General features: G+C 40.4%; 1 protein-coding gene across 1 annotated transcript in view; it reads left to right on the plus strand.

Moving 5' to 3' along the window:
* The window catches only part of pnpla2 (patatin-like phospholipase domain containing 2), a 66,038-nt gene extending 44,553 nt beyond the window's left edge, over positions 1–21,485 (plus strand). Inside the window, exons 5-9 of the mRNA XM_080190458.1 lie at positions 2,815–2,875; positions 7,671–7,841; positions 11,964–12,096; positions 13,849–13,971; positions 15,364–21,485. Coding sequence (XP_080046584.1) covers positions 2,815–2,875; positions 7,671–7,841; positions 11,964–12,096; positions 13,849–13,971; positions 15,364–15,622 — 747 coding nt within the window. The 3' untranslated portion in view covers positions 15,623–21,485. The remainder of the gene's footprint in view (positions 1–2,814; positions 2,876–7,670; positions 7,842–11,963; positions 12,097–13,848; positions 13,972–15,363) is intronic.
* Positions 21,486–23,864: the final 2,379 nt, after the last annotated feature.

Here is a 23,864-nt window from a genome sequence, read left to right on the forward strand (position 1 = left end):
CAATTCCACTTCTGGCTTCATAAAGGAAGGAACATCATTGATGAAGCAGATGGGGGTGGTTGAGACCTTGTCCTGAGGTCCTGCGGATGACCACCACCCTTTGTGCTAGATATTATTCTAGTGGACAACTAAATGTGATAGACATTGCACTCATCCAGGCAAGTTGTGGGTATTCCATTGCACTCCTGACATGTGCCTTGTTGATGATGGAAAGGCTTTGGGGAGCTAGTGGAGCATTTCCTATTGATTTGCTTTTACTTCGGGTTTACTGGACTTCTGGTATGATCCTCAGTTAGAGGCTGATGCAAGGGTAATCACTAACATCCTCCACCCCCATTCCACTATCTTGTACATGTTTGACTAAGACCGCAGTGAGGTCAGAAGCTGAGTTGAGTGGCCCTGGCAGAACCCAAACTGAGTGTCAGCGAGCAGGTATTGCTGTGTAGGTACTGCTTGATAGCCCTATCGACAAACCCTTCACTCACTACTGCTGATGATTGAAAGTAGACCAATGGGACAGGAATCAGCTGGGTTGGAATTGACTTGCTTTTTGTGGACAGGACGTACATGTTCAATTTTTCTAAATTTTTGGGTAGATACCAGTGTTGTTGCTGTGCTGAAACAGCTTGGCTCAAGGCTGCACCATTTTTGAAACGCAAGTGTTCATCTCTACAACCAGTGTGTTATTAGGGCCTGAAGCCTTTCTGTATCCAGTCTGCTCAGCTATTCCTTGACAACATGTGCAGTGAATCAAACTAGTGGTAGACAAGTTTCTGTGACCTCGGGAGAGGCAATGATGCTTCATCCACTCAGCATTTCTTCTTGAAAATTTTCCACCCTTGCCTTTTTGCAATCAGGTGATTACCATCACTGGGGATGGGATGTTCATGGAGCCTCTTTCTCCCATTAATTGTATAGTTGACCATCACTGTTCATGATTTGATGCGGCAAGACTCAGCAATTGATATGATCTGTTGCTTGTGCGATTGTTTAACTTATCTAACTTGCTGCCTCTGCAGGAGGTTACTGTGGACAATACTAAATGGCTTGATAGGTTAATGCAATGAGAGTTAATTGGGGGATGGAGAGCAAGGTGAACCCAGAGAATGTGATGGAAGAACCTCGGACATTGGCTAAAAGCTATGATTCTGTGAATATAATTATCAGGCTGTTTGATTACTTTATGGAACCACTTTTCCAGTTTTGACAACAAATGTCAAGGTGTTGGTAAGAAGAACTTTATAGATTTGACTGAGCAGGGTGTACTTTTATCATTTGTCAACCCAGTTCCTAAATTCACATCGAGTTTTATGCTTTTTCCTTGATATGGTACTTTGGTGGACCAGAGTGACTTGCTAGGATATTTCAGAAAGTATTTAAAAGTTTGCTGTATTGCTGTGGGTCTGGAATCATGTTTAACCTGTACCTTAACATCTTCCTTGGGCATTAGTAACTAGGAGTGTCAAGCTCTAATCTGGAGGTGCAATTTGTAATAAACTATCAGGGACTTTTTGATCACCATTGACCTTCTATAATTCTGCATAACTGGTGTCCTGAGAATTTAGAAGGAAGTACATTAGAAGTGCATCTGGCTCAATTAACTGATGATCTCAAACTTGCAATGTTGAATTGGTGGATTTTTCTTTTTGATTTGATTTTATATTTATTATTGTCATATGTATTAACATACAGTGAAAAGTGTTGTTTCTTGCATGCTATACAGACAAAGCATAGTTACAGTCATAGCTAGGCTGTAGAGAAAAATCAAGTTAATGTAAGGTAGGTCCATTCAAAAGTCTCATGGCAACAGGGAAGAAGCTGCTCTTGGGTTGGTTGGTATGTGACTTCAGACTTTTGTATCTTTTTCCAGATGGGAGAAGGTGGAAGAGAGTATGTCTGGGGTGTGTGAGGTCCTTAATTATGCTGGATGCTTTTCCAAGGCAGCAAGAACTGTAGCTAGAGTCCATGGATGGGAGGCTGGCTTGCGTGATGTGTTGGGTTTTGTTCATGACCCTTTTATGAAGCACTTTGCCTGTAAGAAATTTAGTTCAGTATGTTTGTCCTTGCGTTGCCAGTTGAATGCCATCTTCACTCTGGGAAGAATCCTTATCCCCGCACCTTTTTCTGATTCATCATTTATCAGTATGACAGAGGGACGGGCGTAGCACAGTGCCTAAAGCCAATATGAACTCTACTTACAACATTCACGGCAAAATTTGAGCTATTCTCGGAGGAGGCAAGTGCATACAAAACTTGCGTTGCATGAGCCAGATGAATTGTCTTCAGATCAGAACTAAGACTCTTGGATGCTGCAAGGTAAATAGGTAACAAAGCATGGGTAGGCTGTATGATTAGAACAAACCTTCCATCCCAGCAGATACAAAGCTGTGTTACTTTTGCATGGTTCATGAGCACAATTCCTACATTATTGATCAGTGAAGCATTGCAGGAAGCCTTTGGTCCCAGAAGTGTTTTTCCTGAAATCAGAATTCAGGTTAAACAGGTGGCTGACTTCGCTCCAGAAAAATTGAAGAGAACGAGATGCCAGACCATATGGAGATGTTCTTTAAACAGAATAGCAAGACATAAGAAAAGTACAGTAGGGATTTGAATTAAGGTGGACAAACACTTTATGAAATGTGTTCTGCCTGAATTCTTCAGATTATAGCGTTCTAAAAGTCTTCATTGAATTCCAGCAAATCTTCCACAATGGGCATAATTAATACGAATGAAAAAGCATGTAATAAGTTTTATAAAGTTAGCAATTGGCATGTCCAAATTTGTCCACTCACCATGTTTTAATCTGTCTGGCAGGTGATGCGGGATATGTGCAAACAGGGCTACAGTGATGCATTTGACTTCCTCAAGAGGAATGGTGAGTGTATCCCTGCTATATTTTTTAAACAGGCAGGTTTATTTGCTGTCTGTATTTAAGTGAACTATATTTTGCCTCTATTTCTGTGAACCATATTCTGCAACATTGGATTTAATTACTAGAGGTAGTAATCATCATTGCATATCATATTTACTAAAGGTATCCTGCAGCTGATTTAAAAAAAATGATGCACCTATCCGATAATTTTATCTTTTAAAGAGATGGCAAGAATCAGAAACCTATCTTTATAGCTAAAGCAAGAAGGAAGACTTACTTAGTGCTTGTGTTAAATCTGTTCCTCAATAAGATTAGTTTTGGGGCAACCACTGGTCCATTGAAAATCAAGTAATTACTGGTATCCAGCTTGGATATTCAGCAAGTGTACACCATCCCGGCTGCTCACCATCCTTGAAATCAAGATTCCTTTTACTTAATTTTGTCCCTTCTCCTGTGAGCCATTCCACAGGTCAAACCATCTCCACAGGTGTTAGTAAGGAAAACTGTACAGATTTACAAATTGAACACATCTCCTTTCCACATGTATGAATTTATGTGAAGCCAAACGGTGCACTCATCATATGCTTGTTTTGTACATTATAGTGTGCAAATTAATTCCTTATTTTGTGAAATGCCAGATCAACATTTATATCATAATAAAATGCAGGGTAGTCTATGAACTGCTGGATTTTGCATTCGATATCATTTAATCATTCAATAACCACATACAAGTAAACAGGCCATTCCTTTCATACAATGGAGACATTGAAAGATGGACAGGGTCAAGCAACCATACTATGGATGCTGGAAACGTTAAACAGAAAATGCTGGAAAGTCTCAAGGCCTGACAGCATCTGTGGGGAGAGGTGTCAGACCTGAGATTTCCCAGCATTTTCTGTTCAAGGTCTTGGTATTGCTCACAACACACTTGCTACTATTGATGAAGGCTACCTGCCTGCCAGATTTTATTCTCTCCTGATATAACAAAGCATCCTCTAGGTAAATTTGAAAACCAAAACTGCAGTGAATCTCTGTATTGGTAACATATTTGCACAAAACAGGCAGGATTTTGTGGCCTCGCTCATCCTGAAACCATAAGATCCTGCCCGAGGTCAATAGACCTTTCCATGGTCTGCCCCTTGCTTGCTCTGATACCCTTGGCGGGCAAGACAGTAAAATTCTGGCAACAGGTCTGAATTCCATTCCTCACCCACCACCAAATTTTGGTTCGGTTGAGGGTAATGGTGCTTCTAATTGCTTCTAAAACTGTTTCAATTGCAGAATATGTTTAAGGCGATTCTCTTGGCAATCCACATAGTTCACTGTTGCCACTACCACATATTTTGGAATCTGTCAAGAGGAAAATCAAAAGGTTGGCTGCTAAATGTTGCTAACTTCCAAAAGCACTTACCCAAGATAGTTTCATTTAACTGTTGGTTTATAGAACAGCATTTATATATCTGGAAACAAATAGCACTGAGACAGCTTTCATTGTCTGCCATAACTTTAAGGGAACTTGACATAATCCTGGTCTCGTTATATTTGCACTGGAACTGCTTGCTCGGAGACATTACTTCTGCCTTTACGTAGGGAAAGAAGGGAGAATGTGTGGTGTAGTTTCACATTCTAACCTACTTCAGACTGGATCATCTGAATTGTGGCATTTGTGATCTGTGATGAGGACTCTAGCCATGATAACTTCATGTATTCCACCTGAGGATCATAGTGTGAACCATAGAATCACTACGGTGCAGAAGGAGGCTACTTGGCTCATCGAGTCTGCACTGAGCACCCCCCCACCCCCCGAAAGAACATTCCATCCAGGAAGTGAATGAAGGATGTAGAGCCAAACTTAGTGAATTGGAATAACCAGTCTTTCAACCTACTTTGTTTAATTTATTTGGTTTGTATTCTTTGAATCAGAAATTCTCTTCCACTTTGTTATGTTTTGGCGATGCTAAGCAACCGTGCAGCAAAACATTTTTTTTTGGTTATCAATATGCTTTACCTTCTGTTGCCTTCAAAAAGACAAGGGCTTTTTGCTGATATACGAGGAACCAAATGCCTTTTTAAATTCTAGCAAAGCAGATTTGGCAGCTGTTTGTGTCTTGAGTTGCAGCAGGGTTTAAAATCAGTCACAAATATTAAAGCAAAACATTGGCAGATACTGAAAATCTGAAATTAAAACAGAAAATGCTGGAAATATTCAGCTGGTGGGCAGTATCTGTGGAGAGCAAAACAGAGTTGATGTTTCAAGTCAAAGTCTGTTCTTCAGTCGAATATGACTCTCAATTCTGATGTAAAGTCATATTTATCTTGAAATGACCTGTTGAGTGTGTCAAGATGTTAACATATTTAGGGATAACTGACGCACTAATGAACTGAAAAACAGATTCATTGTAAAGAGCTGATGTGAATATTTCAGTAGTTTGTGGCATCATCTGAATCTACCTGTGTTCCTGTCTGGCTCCCTTGTTCTAGGGCCCCAAGTGCTCTGCAGGACAATTCATAATCAACCCTATTCCAAATGTACGCTGCCTTGACAGAATGTCTTTGCTTTTGTCTCTTGTGTGTTCCAGTTGGTTCCTCTCGTGAATACAGTTTGAGCTTGCTCCAAATGCTTTTTCTTGCGCCCAATAAGAATAGTCCAGCATTTCCAAATGAAAGCATTTGCTCGCTCACTCTGACTGTAAGTATAAGATAATGTGTGGTGGTCAGCCTAGGCAAGCAATAAACACTTCTATTGTCACCAAATATAGGAACTCTATTCCGTGTCTCTTTTCACATAAGAGTAGTACCATTCAAATTTTATACTGGACTAGCCTCCCAAACAAGTTATTCCGAGAAGTCTAAGATATAAAAGGAATGTAAGTAAATACAACAACTTGAAAACAATTCATGAAGGGTTAAACCCAAACCAGTCAGAAGAAATGTTTTCTTGCAGAACTTAGGATAAATCCTGCAATCTTTGCAGGGCTGCCATAAGCATAACTACAGAGCCACACTATGGTCCTGCATTTCCCAGACTAAGTGAAACTGCTGGTGCACACAACGTACGCAATCCCTTTTTAATAGTCACAAAATGCTTTGAAGATCAACCTGAGACCAGAGATAATCTATGTTTTGTTTCTTTATTCTCTTACTGGATGTTGGTGTCACTGGCAAGGCCAGCACTTTTGGCACATCCCAAATTGCCTTTGAACTGAGTGACTTGCTAGATTATTTCAGAGGGCAGGGACAGTCACATGGCTGTAGGTCTGGACTCATGTGTTGGTCAAACTGGGTATGGATGACATAAAGTCCTTCTCTAAAGGAAGTGAGATTAGTGAGTCAGATGGGTTTTTACAGCAATTGATGATAATTGCCATGGTTGCCATTACTGCAATTAGCTTTAGATTCCAGCTTTTTTACTTGAATTTAAAATCCTCCAACTGCTGTGATGTTTTGGAACCTGTGTCCCCAGAGCATTACCTTGGGCTTCTGGATTACTAATCTAGTGACATTATCACGACACCACCATCTCCCACTATGTTAACAATAATCTTCACAACCCATAAACATAAAAGGATGATGAAAATTGAAACGTAAGTGCTTAATGTCTTCCAAACCTGCACATAATGGCTGGTTCAAAGCATTATTAACTCCAATTGAACCATTTTCATCCACACTAAATCAGTCTCCCTCTAGCATTATTTTCATTTAATATTTAGTGGTATTTTCATTCATAGTAGGTTTTGCAATTAATTTTTTTTTAGAATGCTTTGATGTTTTAAAGAGTTATAGCAGATGTGTTTACCCTCTGCGTTGGATATAAAAGACAATTTGCTTTGAATTTGCGTGTAATGTTTTAAATTTTAACTTTAAACCAAGGTCCCTGATCTCTTCCACTTCTACTATTTCTTATCTGATGTTGAAGCTCTTAGTTCTATCTGTGGTGCCTCTAGATTCAGTCTGTACCAAGGTTGTCCTCACCCAACTTCCATTCTCCACTCTTTTTTGTAAATTTCAGTATATCCATAATTCTACGACCTGTAACTTATCTGGCATCAAATTCCCATCACCAACCACTTCTGTTTTCTCAGTAGCTCACAAATTCTCAATTCTTCAAAATCCCCATCTGTGTTTAGTTTCATCCCTATTCGTGTAGTCTCCATTTTACAAATCATTCTCATCACACTTCTTTGTTTTCCTGACTCTGCCTCCTTCTGGTGTGAATTTCCCCCACTTTTTAATCTCACTTTTGATGGCTGTGCTTTCATCTTGCTGAGATGAATGTTTTGAAAGACCATTCCTATACTCAACTTCATTAAGCTTCTCTTTCCTTTTATAAGACCCTCTTTAAAAATCCACCTCCAACCATGATTTTGGACACTCTTCCTTTGTGCCAGTGGGCATTTTTCCTTGTACCTCCTTAAAGTTCATTCAAATGTTCTTCTACATCAAAGGGACTTTATAAATGCAAAAGCCAAGTAGAAGGTAAATGAGCCATCTCCATTGTGGTGTGTTGCTTGCTGAGTACTAGATGCAAACTGCATCCAGATATTTCTGGATAAAGTTATACTTTGGCTCATTGAAATTTGAGACTTACTTATGTGAGCAGCCTTCTGTGTTGAGCTTCAGAAGTTGTTTCTGGTGAGATCCCAAATTGCTTTGTTACTTTCCTGTAATGTGTCCACACTGAATTTCCCTAATTTATGTATGCAATTTGATAAAACAGTAACTAAGGTTTGCTTCTTTCAACCCAAAGCTTTTTCCACGAGAAGAATAATAACTTTATTTTCTATTCCCAACAATGCAGCTCTGTTGAATCAGCCACGCCCTTTGCACAACCTTTCCCAGCCAGCATCAAACAAATGTGACACTGCTGATGATGAGGAGGTCATTGAGGGGGATCAAACGGGAGTTTTAGACAGGGTCAATAAGAATGATGACCAGATCCTGGCACATCTGTCACCACGACTCCACAAAGGTGAGCCAAGTTCACCCATGATATAATTGTATGGTGAAATAGGCTTGAGTTGAAAGGCCTCCTTCTGTTCCTAAAGCACCACCCACTGCTTCAAGTAAGATCACTTGCAGTCTGACTGTTCAAAGGGGTAAATGTCTTGCCCAGTATACCATTCCATAGGTGCTGGTTATCACTGCAGTGCCTCCTCATCCAGATTAGCCAAGTCCGATGATACTGGTGTGCATACCTGGCAGGCTATGGGTGGCTGTCACTGAACAATGAGGAGCTGCAGGATGTTATATATTTAAGTGGTTGCATGATTGCTTTAAGAGCAAGTCATATGACTTGATCATGAGATTGTTGCATTGTTTCACAGGCTTCTGTCTTGTTTTCTGCACAGGGCAGAAAATGAAACTATCTCTTTAAATAAACCTGTTGTGTGTTATTTTGAATTTGTGTGTAAGCCACATCTTTTTGTTTAAAACCCACAACCCCAACATAGTTAGGATATTACATAGCAAAGCTTGCCAAATAATATTTAATCGCTCCATAATCAGAAGAGTTTAAAGCAAATTTCTGCAGTGGGTACTGCAGTGTAGCTAATTTGCCAGACTGGGATGGAACCTGGAACTTCTCCATTCCGCATGATTCAGCTATTTGGTTAAACTTGCTGATGGGTAAAACGGGGTTACATAGGAAAAACTACAGCACAATACAGGCCCTTCAGCCCACAAAGTTGTGCCGAACATGTCCCTACCTTAGAGATTACTCGGCTTACCCATAACCCTCTATCTTAATAAGTTCTATGTACTTATCTAAAAGTCTCTAAAAAGACCTATCAAATCCACCTCCACCACCGTTGCCGGCAGTCCATTCCACATACCCACCATTCTGAGTGAAAAACGTACCCCTGACATCTCCTCTGTACCTATTCCCCAGCACCTTAAACCTGTGTCTTCTTGTGGCAACTTTTTCAGCCCTGGGAAAAAACCTCTGACCATCCACTCGATCAATACCTGTCAACATCTTATACACCTCTATCAGGTCACCCCTTTATCCTTCATTTCTCCAAGGAGAAAAGGCCGAGCTCCCTCAACCTATCCTCATAAGGCATGCTTTTCAATCCATGCAACATCCTTGTAAATCTCCTCTGCACCCTTTCTATTGGCTTCCACATCCTTCCTGTAATGAGGTGACCAGAACTGAGCACAGCGCTCCAAGTGGGGTCTGACCAGGGTCCTATATAGCTGCAACATTATCTCTTGACTCCTAAACTCAATTCCTCGATTGGTGAAGGCGAGTACACCATATGCTGCCTTAACCACAGTTTCAATCTGTGCAGCTACTTTGAGTGTCCTATGAACTCGGACCCCAAGATCCTTCTGATCTTCCACGCTGCCAAGAGTCCTATCATTGATATTATATTCTGCCATCCTAATCAACCTGTCAAAATAAACCACTTCACACTTATCTTCGTTGAACTCCATCTACCACTTATCTGCCAGTCTTGCATCCTATCAATGTCTTGCTGCAACTTCTGACATCCCTCCACACTATCCACAACACCTCCAACCTTTTGTGTCATTAGCAATTCTGTCAGTTTATATGAAACCAGATCTCATGTTTGCAGGTGTGCCAGGTAATGGAAGAAGTGAGTGTAGTGGACAAGCATAATGGCGAGGCAAAGGTGCAGGACTGTGAGAGAGATCATTGCTAGAAATGCACTGGCTACAATTTGATGAGCAAGAGTTGGGACCAAGTAAGGGTAGTATGGAGTGGAATATTTTGTGGCCAAAGGGATAAAGGAGAAGGAATAATGTTCCAGAACCCCACAGGATGTAATTTCTGATGATGATCAGGATCATTTCAATGCTGTGGCAGTGAAAGAAATCTGACTGAAGAGATTCAAACTTGGAGTTGCAGATTAGATTGGATTTAGGAGCCGAATCATGTTCAAGCACTGAGATGAGGGAAGGAAAGTTAATGCTGGGGTAAGGACAGTGTTAGATATTGGCAGCTTGGTGACACTGTGGTTAGTACTGCTGCATCACAACGCCAGGGACCTGGGTTCAATTTCGGCCTTGTGTGACTGTGTTTGCATAGGTTTCCTCCGGGTACTTCAGTTTCCTCCCACAGTTCAAAGATGTGCAGGTTGGCCATGCTAAATTGCCCTTTAACATCCAAAGATTTGTAGGTTAGCCATGGTAAGTGTGCAGGGTTATGGGGATAGGGTGGGGCAGGGGAAAGGGAGGTGGGGTGGGGGGTCTGGACAAGATAAGTTGGTGCAAATGTGATGGGCTGAATGGCCTCCTGCACTATGGGGATTCTATGATTTGTGTGTCTAAGATTGGAGGAGCAAGGATGAGGATCTTGAGTCTTTGTAAGTCAACTTCAAAAGACAGTGGAAGCAGAATCTTGGAATATTTTTGAGGTAGAGAAACAGATTCTTGATGAGCAAGGGAGTGAAAGATTACCAGAGGTAGAATTGAAAGTGGACTTGAGGTTGCCATGATCTTATTGAATGGTGGAGCAGCTTTCAGGAGCTAAGTGGATTACTCCTAATCCTTACGCTTTGAAGCCATCAACAGGTCCAGGCAGTGGGTGGTTGAGGAGGCTATCTGACCTGACGGATCTCCCCTCTACCTTGGCTATGTTCACTACGGGGTGGCCCTGTGGGTGATGTGGGGGCTTGGATGTAGTATCACCCCTGGAAATTATATGTTGGTTTAATCCATTGTTTCCTTTTCATGGTTTGTTTTTGTTACAGCACTTCACCCGAGGTTGTCACCCCCTCTCATTTATTGACTTTTTGTTTAATTTAATGATTTTTTTTATTTACAAAGAAAAGCACAAGGTAGTCTCACCTCTAGCCACTTGGGAGTAATTGATTGAGAGATCTGTTCTAATGTAGTTTAACGTTCTGCTAAGCAATTTTGTGTTCACTGGGATTTCAGAAGGATCCATGTATTATAATGAGATTAAGTTAAGTTTAAGAAAAAAATTTAAATTTTACTCCTAAATTTTCCAATCTAATTTTGTAAATTTGCCACATTTGTTAATCTTCCCTCCTTTGATTCCTTTGAACCCCTACAGTGCAGATGAAGGCCATTCGGGCCATCAAACTGTGCCAACAATAATCCTATCCCAGGCACTTTCCACATAACCCCACATACTTACTCCACTAATCCCTCTACCCTACGCATCCCATGACACTAAGGGACAATTTAGCTTGGCCAATGCACCTAAAACTGCACATCTTTGGACTGAGGGGAAACCGGAGCACCTGGAGGAAACCCTCGTAGACACAAGGAGAACGTGTAAACTCTACACAGATAGTGACCCAAACTGGCAATCAAACCCAGGTCCCTGAAGCTGTGAGGCAACAGTGCCAATCACTGCTACCGTGCTGATGTAAAATTCTGTGCCCTCTTGTTGAATTTGTGATATTTTAATCATCAGGACAGCTCAGTTTATTTATTTCCTGAAGTTTTGATGATTCTGCTGGACCTGGCTTTAGTCAGATTGTGGTTATTAAATGAGAGGTGTGCTCACCAGTGCAGGTATGTTCCACCCATTAAAGAAAATGCAACCAACCTATGACAATTTTCCTATCCATGATTAGTCTTTCCAAACTGCTTTCTTTCACACTCTGATTCACTTGAGTTATGCTATCACCATCCTCCCACCCCACCCCACAATGTCTGAAATTATTAACATCATTATGTTTAGTTATGGACAATAGAGGATTTTTAAAATTTTTACCTTAGTGTTGGCATCTGGAGTAACACAGATGGCATTACAAATCCTTCTGCTGTTCCCTAAAAGATCCTTGATTCCCAGCTTCAGAAGAACACGTGATTTTTTTTCAGTTTTTTTTTGCATGTGTCATCCTATGAGGCTATGATTGTGAATTTATTCTAAAATATGAACAGAATCTTATTTTGTGATCACTGTGAACTAGACAGATTGAAATGGTTAGATTCCATTCAATCCTGGAACTATTCCAGTATTCTGAGATGAGTTCTCTGAAATGTTCAAGCCTTCTGTGTCAAGCAGTTTCTTCAACATCCTGGACTTTGTTTTCATTAATTTGTTCTAATTGGCAGTCGTTTGATTTCCTGTAATTGTGTTCTTTTTACTCAGCACTACTTGAAGCCTGTGCTGAAAAAAGAGGTTTGCGTGCTGTCTTTTCAAACACGTTGCCGGTCCGCCTAGCCTCCGCCATGATGCTTCCATACACCTTGCCTCTGGAATCTGCATTGTCGTTCACCATAAAGTAAGATTGTAATTTCTATTCCATTTGGGACTATATTTTCCTTCCCTTTTGGACCTGTATTGGAACATCAGTAATCATCTTCTAATCAGTTGAAGTTTGGGTTTGACTGCCTGCTTTGGCTATTATCAACTCAGACTCAAGGTGGAGCACTTCAGAATAACTGAGGTTTAGCCCAGGGCAAAGTAAAATCAAAAGAGCTGATTCCCTAACCCTGTGCTTCTTCATTCACGAGGAGCACTGCTCAGTCAATATTAGAGCCATGCCTCTGGCCCCTGCATCTTTCAATACTGAGTGCTCCAGTAGAGTGTGAGGTTGTGGAATTAGCCCTAGCAAGTCTGATCTTGCACAGTGCTGCCTGCCACTATAGCTACTAGGGTGATTCAAAACCTGAAGTTACTAGTCCAAGGGGAGAGATGGAGACAAGCAGACATTTGTTTCTATTGCTTATTTTGGGGTGTAGAGTTCATCTTTCAATGTTGGAATTAATTCTTTACAATTAGCTTCAGTACTGTATAATACTTTTTTTTTCAATATAGCTCTGCATTAGTTGAAATTTTTTTAAATGCTTGGCTCGGATAGCCTGGAATTTCCTGGCATTGCTAACAGTACAAGAGTTAAGTCGGTTTTATGGCTTCTTTCATCTGAAAAGAGAGGAATATTTGTTTAATAAGATAACCAGGGTGCTTTTAATTATGCTTGATGGGGCTAGTTAGCACAGTTGGCTAGATGGCAAGTATATGGCTAGAATTCCTATTCTGGCTATGGTTGACTTGGACCTGCCTCCTTGCTCTACTCCTCGAGAGTAAAAGGCAATGGCAAAGCACCTCTGGGGGGGGGAAAAACACAGTCATGGAAACTGTTCAGAATAAAGTGTTTAACAGACAGTGAACCCAGAACCAGTGCACACATGAATGACTAAATGAATTATTACATTTGCCTACCTGAAATTCCTTTGCCTTCAACTTGTTCCCTGACTGGATTTTCATATACAACCAGAACATTTATAGCAAAATGCCCTGAGGCTCTTCATAGGAGTATCATCAAACAACCAAGAGCTTAGCAGAAAATCGGTTCAAAACTGTCCTGTATATATTTATAAATTACAGATTGCTTTTTCAGTTTGCATGTCTGAACAATGCTGATAAAGATCACAAAAGCACCATTTTTGTACTCCAGTGTTCCTTAGCTGTTCCGAAGGTAACTATGTTGTCATGACATTGTTCTAGATTCAAGAGTTTGTCCAGAATTGGATTGGAACTTTGAAAATGTGTACTGTGAAAGAAGTTTAAAGTTTATTAGTGTTACAAACAGGCTTACATTTAAACTGCAATGAAGCTACTGTGAAAAATCCTCTAGTCGCCATACTCTGAAGCCTGTTCAGGTACACTGAGGGAGAATTTAGCATGGCCAATGCACCTGACCAGCACATCTTTGGATTGTGGGAAGAAACCAGAGTACCCAGAGGAAACCCAGGCAGACGTGGGGGCAATATGCAGATTCCAAACATACAGTAACTCAAGCTGAGAATCAAACCTGGGTCCCTGGTGCTGTGATGTAGCAGTGTTAATCACTGTGCCACCATATGTTGGATGAGAAGTTAGCACACAGCTTGAGATCAAGGCGTTGATCTCGGATGTGTTTATATGTGTTGGGTGTTGATATCATGAGCTATTCGTGCCCTTATTGTCCAAATCTGCTGATGTGTGCACAGGGATTTAATTAATCTTGTCTCTTTACACTTGTACCTGACAGAATGTTGGAATGGTTGCCTGATCTCCCAGAAGATATAGACTGGATGAAAGACCAGATTGCCAGTATTTTGTGGTACTTCGTCACAAATGCCAAGGCAAGCCTGGAACATCATGTTTCAGCAAGGTACTGACAGTAGATTTAGGGAATAACTGTGCAATGACTGACTGCAGTGTTGGTGGTTTGAAGTTTTTCACGTACATAGACATTTACCTAACTTATCAGTCACACATTTTGTGCATTTGTAAATGGGACTAGGACATGCAGAGTTGAATTTTATGATCCCACCGCTACAGGAATTGGAGCGGGTGAGGGACAGGCCATGGAAAGGTCTGTTGATCTTGGGTGGAATTTTCCAGTTTTGGGGCTAGCAAGGCTGGAAAGTCCCGTCCATTATGTGGAATTCTGATCCTTACCTAGCTTGTGTTGAGTACTTCATGGAATATTTCATCACAAGAATCATTTATCACAACCCCACTAAACACTTTTGATATCCAACATCCCCACTCATGGCACCAGGAATCAAAGTTGAGGCCAAAACATTGTGTGATTTAAAGAAGAAATTAGTTATAGCTATTGGGGCTAAAGGGAGCAATGGACATGAGTGGGGTTTGGGGGTGGGGAGAGATTAGGGTATTGAATTTGATGATCAGCCATGATCAAAATGAATGGTGGAGCAGGCTTGAAGGCCCGAATGGCTTACTCCTGCTTCTATTTTCTAATATTTCTACCAGCACATGACTCTCCACATCAAAATGGTGGCCTAGCCAATGAAGCCCGCATAATTTTTGAGAAGTACTGTTTCTCCAGTCCCACAGTAACCCTTCTGAAGCAGAACATTTGCTACACTACAATGATCAGGATTAGCTATTTGTGTTTTCCTTCTGAGTTGAAGCCAATTGTAGCACTTCAACTATTATTCTGGGTGAGATCAGCTGAACTGCAGAATATACTTTAATTAATTTGTTGTTTATGACACTAAATTCATCTTTGAATTCCATTATTTGTTTCTAATTAGTCTTGGCCCCAGCATTCCCCCCACCGCCCCCAGCCCCATACCTATTGCAGGTCTTAGTTGAATTAATCTGAATTCAGTGATTGCTCACTCTCATCTCCCTATGCAATTCTTTCTGACATAGTTGACATTAAAACTTTGCCCTCATTCCTTAATAACTTCCTCCTTCGCAACCCAGCACAGATTTTCCTTCACCTTGGAAACCATTAAGATCAAATACAGAACCTCCAGAGGACTCGGTTTCCCCAGGAGGACATCACCCGACTTGCCACTAGGAAATAAAGCCTCCAGCCCTTCTCATTTGCATGGCAATGAATGGTGCATTAAATCACTGAACAGCATTGGGTACATACTTTTCACTGGAGCTTCTCATAAGCATATAATAGGGGAGAAGAGGGAGTTAGCTCACCTCTCCCATATTAATGCCTGTTTAATCAGTTTGCAAACAAAAAGTCTGAAAATGAGCAGAAGCCAATCATTTTGTTCCCTTCCCTCCATACCAGGCTGCAAAACAGTATAAGGCTACAACAGACCCAGAGCCTTCTCATCCTACATGGACCACCCACCTACAAGTCTGTTAAGAAGTGGCTCCGGAGCAATACTTCAGTGATAGATCTGATTTCAAAATGTGAAGCATACCAGCGTCACCTATGGCCCAGAATGCCCCTTCTCAACTGGAATGTTCAAGCCTCTCTCTATCAGCAGGACTTTGATCCCGGCTTAGAGATGAAACCCTCTGCTGCCTTCGGGGACCAGATTTGACCGTCGTGAGGACCTTCCTTTCTCGCAGAGCATTACCTCCTCCTAGGTGTCATGTCACCTGCAAATTTTTTATTACACAAAACCAATACACCAAGTGAAAATAAACTGTTTGAAAACTTGTGGAATTGTGTGTTCCACACCGCACAACAAACCTCTTTCAGTTGAACAAATTATTTTCTGCTTATCACTTTGCCGTTGTTTGTGACCAGCCTGATTGTTGGAGCTGCACCTAAATTGTAACTTCAGTAAATAGCCTGCATCATGATAATTGCTATTGTTAATATAATTTTATTGCCTTAAGAAAAACAAATAGAAACTTCATAATTTATTTCTTTTCATTTGTAAAATCTAAATTATTCAGAGAAAGTGGATTTTTTTAATCAGAGTTATGAAGCTAAATTTAGCTGTGGGACGTGTGATTAAATCTCTGAATGGAATCACAAATCCCTAAAAGAATTCTGAAATGGAAAGTTAAGTATGACCAAAGATTAATTTAATTTCAGAAATGGACATGGACAGGGAGTGCAGGGGCATATATACAAAAAAATACCATTTCTAGTAAAGTGACTGACTGAAGATTGCATCAAAAGTATTCATACCTCATCTTTACATACACCATCAATGCAACATTTTTGTGCCAAATCAATGCAGTTCCCAGCTACTGTTTTTTTTAAAGTCTTTGATTTGTTTTAGTTGGAATTATTTAAAAAGTGGCATTTATTGTTATGTTTTGTTGTATTTCAAAAAAAAAGTAGCTGCCTATGTTTATAGATTGTTTTGGTAAGGTATTTTGTGATGTACTTTGACTAGATTTATATCTCTGCTCAAACACGTTATTTTGTTGTTCTATTTCTACTCCACTTATATTTTTGAGACTCCTTCAATGTGGGTGAGGTTTCTATGAATCTGTCAGCTGAGCGCAAGATATTGACTTTCAGCTTCTGTGTTACTTCTGCTTGTAAATGCACAATGTACAATTACTTGGAAAGCAAAAGTAAAGAATTGTCCAAGACCACCAATAGGTCACCTGCCAACCTTAGATTAGCAGATAGCTGATTATTTTAGAAATATCTGGATAGAAATTCATCTCAATTGACAGGTTAAAGTGGGCACCTATTGTATGACCTGCTTGATATTCATTTCTATTGAAGTGAATAGTACTTAAAAACTGCTGGGGTGCCAATGCAATGTTGCCTCTCTTGCACTGCTGTCCGATGATAAATTTGTCTTATGTAATATCCTTAGAATATAATCACCATATCATTATGCCACTATAATATAATGGATTGGGAGGGCTACATCTTCATAAAGATATACTCTAATAACTGTTCTATGCAGTTCACTTGAATAATAATAGTGCATGTGTGCTAAAGCAGTATACACAATCCTCTGAATGCAGAGATGGTGTAGCAACTTTTATATGCATGCAGTATATATTTTTTATTTTGAATATGTATATAAGGTACCATGTCAGATAGGGAAAGGGATGTCTGTAAAATGCAGTGTGGTTTAATCTCCTAATATAACCACTATTAAAACTTATTGCTGGTTTTATAGACTTGTGGAACTGAGGAAAAAAAACTTGATTTGAATTTCCAATGCAGAATTTATATTTTAGAGAATTATCAACCCTTTCTCCTTGTCTTCTGCTTTAAATCTTGCCCAATTCTTGGCTGAATGAGTTGGCAAGTAATCTATGACAGAAATCTTTCGCATTATAGGTGTGAAAGCATGCCTTCAATTAGCACAATTTTCACTCTTTGCCTTTTTAGGGTCACTGCCTGTAATTTATTACAATTGGAAAATGGGGATGCAACCAGTCAGACCTACTCGTGGCACATTGGTGTCTAGCAGTGCAAAATGGCTTGTAGAATTTTACACCACATCCAATTTTCTTTCCCATTGAAGCTCATTCATCATAAAAGCGTCTGACATTACTGGTTTAGACCCATTCCACCTCCCTGCCACCAACTCCACCTCCCATTTCTGTATACTTAGTGTTGCCCAGTGCTAGATAATGTTTAATTAAAAGTAGTTTATTTCTAATATATTAACTTGTATATATTATGGATTAAGAATATACTGCTCTGTTATTTGCGTTATAAGAATTCTAAGTTTTTTTTGTGCTGTAATAATGTTTGTATAGACTGTATAGAGGCTTCACCCTTAGAGATGTAGATTTCACAAAAATGTGATCCATCTTAAGTGGCTGAGAGGAGGAGCTGGATTTGTTATTTAAACAAATTGTATTTGTTAAATTTAGATTTTTCTTTGACTCTAAGGTAAGCACTTAAAGTTACAGTTGCAGATTGTAATTGACTGGGTTGCACATTTGAAGAGGATCATACAGGTTTATATTGAAGTGAAACTCTTGCCACCTTCCTCAAGTTCTTCACCTGAGAGCACTAACCCTCCAAGGAATATGATTGACTGAACTGCCCTTTGGTACCTAGTATGTACCCAAGAGCAAGCCCAAACAATGAAGTTACTCAACCATGGAGGGCAGTTTCATCAATAAATTTCATGGCAAAATCACTGAATAGCCATCAAGAGCTGAGAGCCAGCTTCTTTTCCTTCTTTAGTGTGGAGGCATTGAGGTTATTTGAAGTGTCTCAAGTGTTCTACCTGGCTTCAGCTAACTTGACACAAGCCAGTGCACAAACCTGGAAATACTAATTTCATATATATTGGAACACATTGCAAACAATTTACCATCTTTTATGATTTTTGTAGCTTAATTGCAAAATTTTGTTTACATGTTGCACCTAACTATAGAATGAGTAGTACGGTGTAAGTCTGGTGAAGGAGCCTATGCTTGATATTATGATCTAATGCTGATCTTAATTTTGCACTTTCAATAAATTAATACAAAATAGATAGTGACGTAGTAGTGCTGGTTTCCTCACATTATGTTTTCTAGGCATCTCCTCTACTACATTAGTTTGTAATCTTTTCTAAAGGACTGCCTTTGTTTATTTCCCCAGTTCCCATCTAATTAAAATCTAATTGTTTAAAAACCCTTCCAAAGCCGCAGTAGTTTGCATTCTGCTGCCACAGTGGAGAATGCTTTTCTATGTAATAATTTGATTAATAATTACAGACTTTTAGAATTTCTAGACACTAATATAAAACCACCTTGCAATGGAGAAGCTTTCTCATTAAAAGGAGACTCAAAAGACTATTTTATGTTTTGTAAAGATTATTGATATGAAATGAACCCAGGTCTTTGTACCATTTTGTAAAGAATGGCTCTGGATAATAAATGTATTAGAAGAAGTTTAGTTGTTGGGATTTTCTCCCATGTATAATTCCTCTCTCAAAATTATACTATTTAGGTGTGCTCTATGATGTGTAGAGGACATGGAATTTTGTGGGGTCTTTATTCACTAAGCAATGGCTGGAATTCTCCAGCTGTTCATGCCTCCCCACCTCTGTCAGCAAGACTGGGACGTTTGGCGCTCAGTTAAATCTCCATTCACTACCGTGGGACCAGAGTATCCCACCCACGGGCAAGGTTAGAGAATGATGACCAATATGTCCGTCCATCCTACGTATTGTCACCAATTCATGCTGCAGATTCCCAGGATGTTTGGGAGAAGAATCAATGGACTTGATACGATAACTTTGTTTCTCTCTCCATAAATGCTGTCAGACCTGCTGAATTAATCCAACATTTTATGTTTTCAGCCCAGGGTTGTAGGTTTTTGGGGGAGGTGGTGCCTCCTATCACTGGTCATAGTGATTGCATAGCCAGTGGACATGTAACTAAGGCTCATTATCAAAAAAAGAGGTTAGGAGAAATTGTTCTACTTGGAAGGTTATGAGGATGTGAATGTCCTGCTAGAGATAATACAGGTAAAATCTGTGGCAATTTTTGAGTGGGAACTAAATAAATGAATTGTGAAGAGACATTTGAAAGCTTTGGGGGAAAGGAGAGGTAAAAAGCTTGATAGATGATTGGCATGAGTATGACGGACCAAATAGTTTCCAGTACTGTAAAATGAATCTTCTTTTGGGAAAGGTCCGATTTGGAATACCACAGGTTCTGTGTCTTTATCTAATATGATTAAAGACACAGTTGTTTTACAGTGCGTTCTCCAGATAAGAGTAGATCTTTATCTTCCTGCTGATTTGATTGAGCTGATGCCTGCCCCCGCCCCCCAATTCACTGGATTTTCATTTGATTGAAGTCAATGGAACAAAAATTTGGGCAGGTTCAATTAAGAGTAAATATTCTGCCAAATCACTGACTAGGCTGTGAAGACTAATTCTACCCTATAGTTTCTTCAGCATTTAGCACATCTCTTGAATTTAGTGCTCACTGGAGACTAATAGAATTTGGGTGTTTGCTGAATTGACTGTGTTGACTCCTTTGTAATTCATTTAAGATAAAATCCTTCCCACCCCCATCCATCCTCTTGCCAATACAAACCTTAAATAATCTAACAATAAATTTATTACCCACAAGGTGACTATAGTTGGTTAAAGCAATGTAATTCAAACTAAATAGTAGCGGCACAGTAGCACAGCTGCTTCACAGCTCCGGGGACTTGGGTTCAAATCCTGGCTTGGGCCACTGTCTGTGTGGAGTTTGCACATTGTCCCTGTGTCTCTGGAGGGGGAGGGCTTCCTCAGGTTTCCTCCCACAGCCCAAAGATGTGTGGGCTATGTTGATTGGCCACTCTAAATTGCCCCTTAATGACTCGGGATGCATAGGTTAGAGGGATTAGTGGGTAAATACAGAGGGACATGGGAATAGGGCCTGGGTGGGATTGTGGTTGGTGCAGACTTGATAGTTTGAGTGGCCTCTTCCCACTCTGTAGGGTTCTGAATGGAGCTTAATTTGTGTCTGACAAACAACAGCCTGCATTTATATATAGCGCATTTTTAATGTTTAATCATTGTTCCTTGGGACATTTTTAGCCCCAAGGTACATCACAGGAACAATTATTAAACATAATTTGACACTGATCCACATAATGAAATATTGGGATTTGACCTAAAGCTTGGTTGTAGTGATGGGCTTACGGAATAGCTTTAAAGATGGATTGTAAGGTAGAAAGGTTTGGGGAGAGAATTCTAGAGCAAAAGGCATGGCTGCCAATGGCGGACCGATAAAAATTGGGACTACTGAAGGTGAAAATTGGGAAAGTGCAGGAGGTTTTGTCGGGTTGTTTGGACTGCAGGAAGTCAGGGAGATAAGAATGTGTGAGGCTGTGGAAGTGGATTTGGAAGCAGGGTTGAGACATTTAAATCAAAATGTTGATAAACTAGGAGGAAACAAATGGCTATGTGGGCAGTGAGCACAAGGTTGGTGATTAAACGGGACTTTTTGCAAGTTAGGATCAGGCAGCTGTGTTTTTGATGAACTCTTTTGTGGAAATTGCAAGTAGGGAGGCCAAAGAGAGAACATTGGAATAGTCAAGTGTGCGGGAACAGAGGCTTGATGAGGGTTTGGCAGCAGAAGAGCTGACTCCAATATTATGGAAGTGAAAGTAGAAGTTAGAGTGAGGATATGGGCCTGGAAATTCCGCTCCGGATCAAATAGAATTTCACAGTTCAGTCTCAGGCCCCAGATAGAGAGAGGGATGGAGCTGCTGGTTAAGAAAGAGATGGTGAGGACTGAGGCAAAGACTTTGATCTTTCCAAAACTGAAGGAAATTTTCTGCTCATTATTTAACTGAAGTGGCTGTGAGGTTTATGGGATTTCCTGAAATACAAAAGTTAGATAAATGCAAGTTCATTTGATAACTGCACAGGAGAACTAAATTAAAAAATAAACTACCTAGGAGTGGACTTTATTCCCTCACCAGCAGATTTGAAGATGATGGGGGTGTGACATGGAAAATTCACCAGGTGCCCCCCCCCCCACCCCCCCCACTTACCCACCCACTTCTGACCTGTCTGAAATTTTACAGGAAACATTGGGCTTCCTGCCCACCCTTGGACCAATTGAGACCCTTAAATGGATAATTATTAATCATCTCACTACCGCCAATATTTTTACCAATGGTTGGGGGCAGCTTAACTGAATGGACTGAAGTTAGGCAAAGGGAGACTTCCTTTGTGGGTCCCCAAGCCCATTAAATTAAACTCAAACTGGGGAATGGCCTTGGAGAGGTTAAACTGTCTCCCCTGACATTTTGAACCTGATTTTGGATTTAACCTGAGCATGGCTGTGCTGCCTGTAGTCCCAGCAGTGGCTTCTGCTCCTGGTGGCACTGCTGAGCCTACAGAGCAATGGCCATCTGATTGGACTGCAGCTCTTTTAGTTGGGCCTTTGACCAATAACAGGGACAGAAGCTTTGCCTTAAAGAAATTGATACTGCTTTCAGCATTAAAATGCTGTGGGAGAGCTGTCAGGATCATAGGTGGGTTCAGTCCCTTCCAACCTTTTAGTGGAGGAGCGGGACCATGGTGTCCTCTTAGAGTCACTAAATCTATGCTGGTATAATAGAGGGGACTAACTTTGACCCAGACGCTTTGCTCCAAGAATGTTTTATTGAAATGACAGTAGATATTGAAACAATAATAGTGCTTCATTTAAATTCTCTTGTGACGTTATAATATGCGCTGCAAAAAAACAGGCTGATTTCATTTTTGCATTTTGTTTTGTCTTTTTGAGTTTCCATGAGCTTAGAGGTCAGTGTGCTCTGCATGTTCTGTCTATTTACAGATCCCCACTTGTAAATGATTGACAGCAGTTCTTTTACAGTATGTCAATAGTTGCACGGGATATTTAATATATGGGGTTTTGAACATGTTGGGACTTGATAACCATTGTGAAAGTTTTCGTGCAGACAGCTCCCATTTTCGAAAGCTGTATAAGGTCCTAATTTACATATCTTGTCAACTTACACTTCCCTCTTTATAAAGGCACTGACTCTTCTTCCATCATGCCCATTCTCCACATGTTAGTACATCCACCTGTCAAGGGACCAGATCAAAGTGTAATCCTTTCTCCTCCAATTTTGTTTGCACATACAACATGCAATCTTTTCTTTATCCCTTTTTCTCTAAGTTGCAGTGATAACTGGAAGCAGGAACTCTGGCTGGCTGGTTTTTAAATTTTCTTCCTATGCAGTGCACTCATTCTATCATCCGACCCCTTACCCTGAGTTCAATTATTGCACCCTGACTGAGTGCTAATCAATACAGGAATCAAACTTGAGGATTTCTGGCAGATATAATCTTGCTGCTATATTGCAATTGGTTTTATTCACTAGAATATCAAGGAAGTCTCATTTTCTCTAATTTTATGTATATTGATTTTGAATGTGACATAACTCTGATCTAATGTGTGTTCTTCAGTTGCTGTGTTGTAATATTCTCTATTTTCAGTTAATTATTAATAATAAAGTGTTGCAATTAACTGGCATTTGTGAACCTCCTTATGTTTTGAGAGCTTCCTGGATAACTTGTGTGTCAGCTGTGGCTTAGTTGGATAAAGCCCTAGCCTCTGAGGCAGAAGGTTCCAATTCCACTCCAGGATTAATACAGGAATCAGAGCTGACATTCTATTGCATTACAAAGGAAATGTGACAATGTCAGAGGTGCCACGAGATGTTAAACTGAAACCCTGGCTCTTCTCTCAGAAAGATGTCAACAATGTTTGAAGACAAGCTGGGTAGTTAACACTGGTAACCTGACTTATAATAACAGATGTGTTGAGTATAGGGCTAACGGGAGGACTTTGAATAGTGTGGAGGAGCAGAGGGATCTAGGTGTATGTGTACTTAGATCCCTGAAAGTTGGGAATCAAGTAGATAAGGTTGTTAAGAAGGCATACGGTGTCTTGGCGTTTATTGGTAGGGGGATTGAATTTAGGAGTCGCAGCGTCATGATGCAACTGTACACAACTCTGGTGCGGCCGCACTTGGAGTATTGTGTGCAGTTCTGGTCCCCACATTACAGGAAGGATGTAGAGGCTTTGGAGAGGGTGCAGAGGAGGTTTACCAGGATGTTGCCTGGTATGGAGGGGAGATCCTATGAGGAGAGACTGAGAGATTTGGGGTTGTTTTCGCTGGAAAGAAGGCGGCTAAGAGGGGACCTTATTGAAACATATAAGATGATTAGAGGTTTAGACAGGGTAGATAGTGATAGCCTTTTTCCTAGGATGGAGAAAGCTAGCACGAGGGGGCACGGCTTTAAATTAAGGGGGGGTAGTTATAGGACTGATGTCAGGGGTAGGTTCTTTACCCAGAGGGTGGTGAGGGACTGGAATGCCCTGCCAGCTGCAGTT

This window comes from Carcharhinus amblyrhynchos, chromosome 6 (genome assembly GCF_965287045.1).
Source record: "Carcharhinus amblyrhynchos chromosome 6, sCarAmb.v2.hapA, whole genome shotgun sequence".
Lineage (NCBI taxonomy): Eukaryota > Metazoa > Chordata > Chondrichthyes > Carcharhiniformes > Carcharhinidae > Carcharhinus > Carcharhinus amblyrhynchos.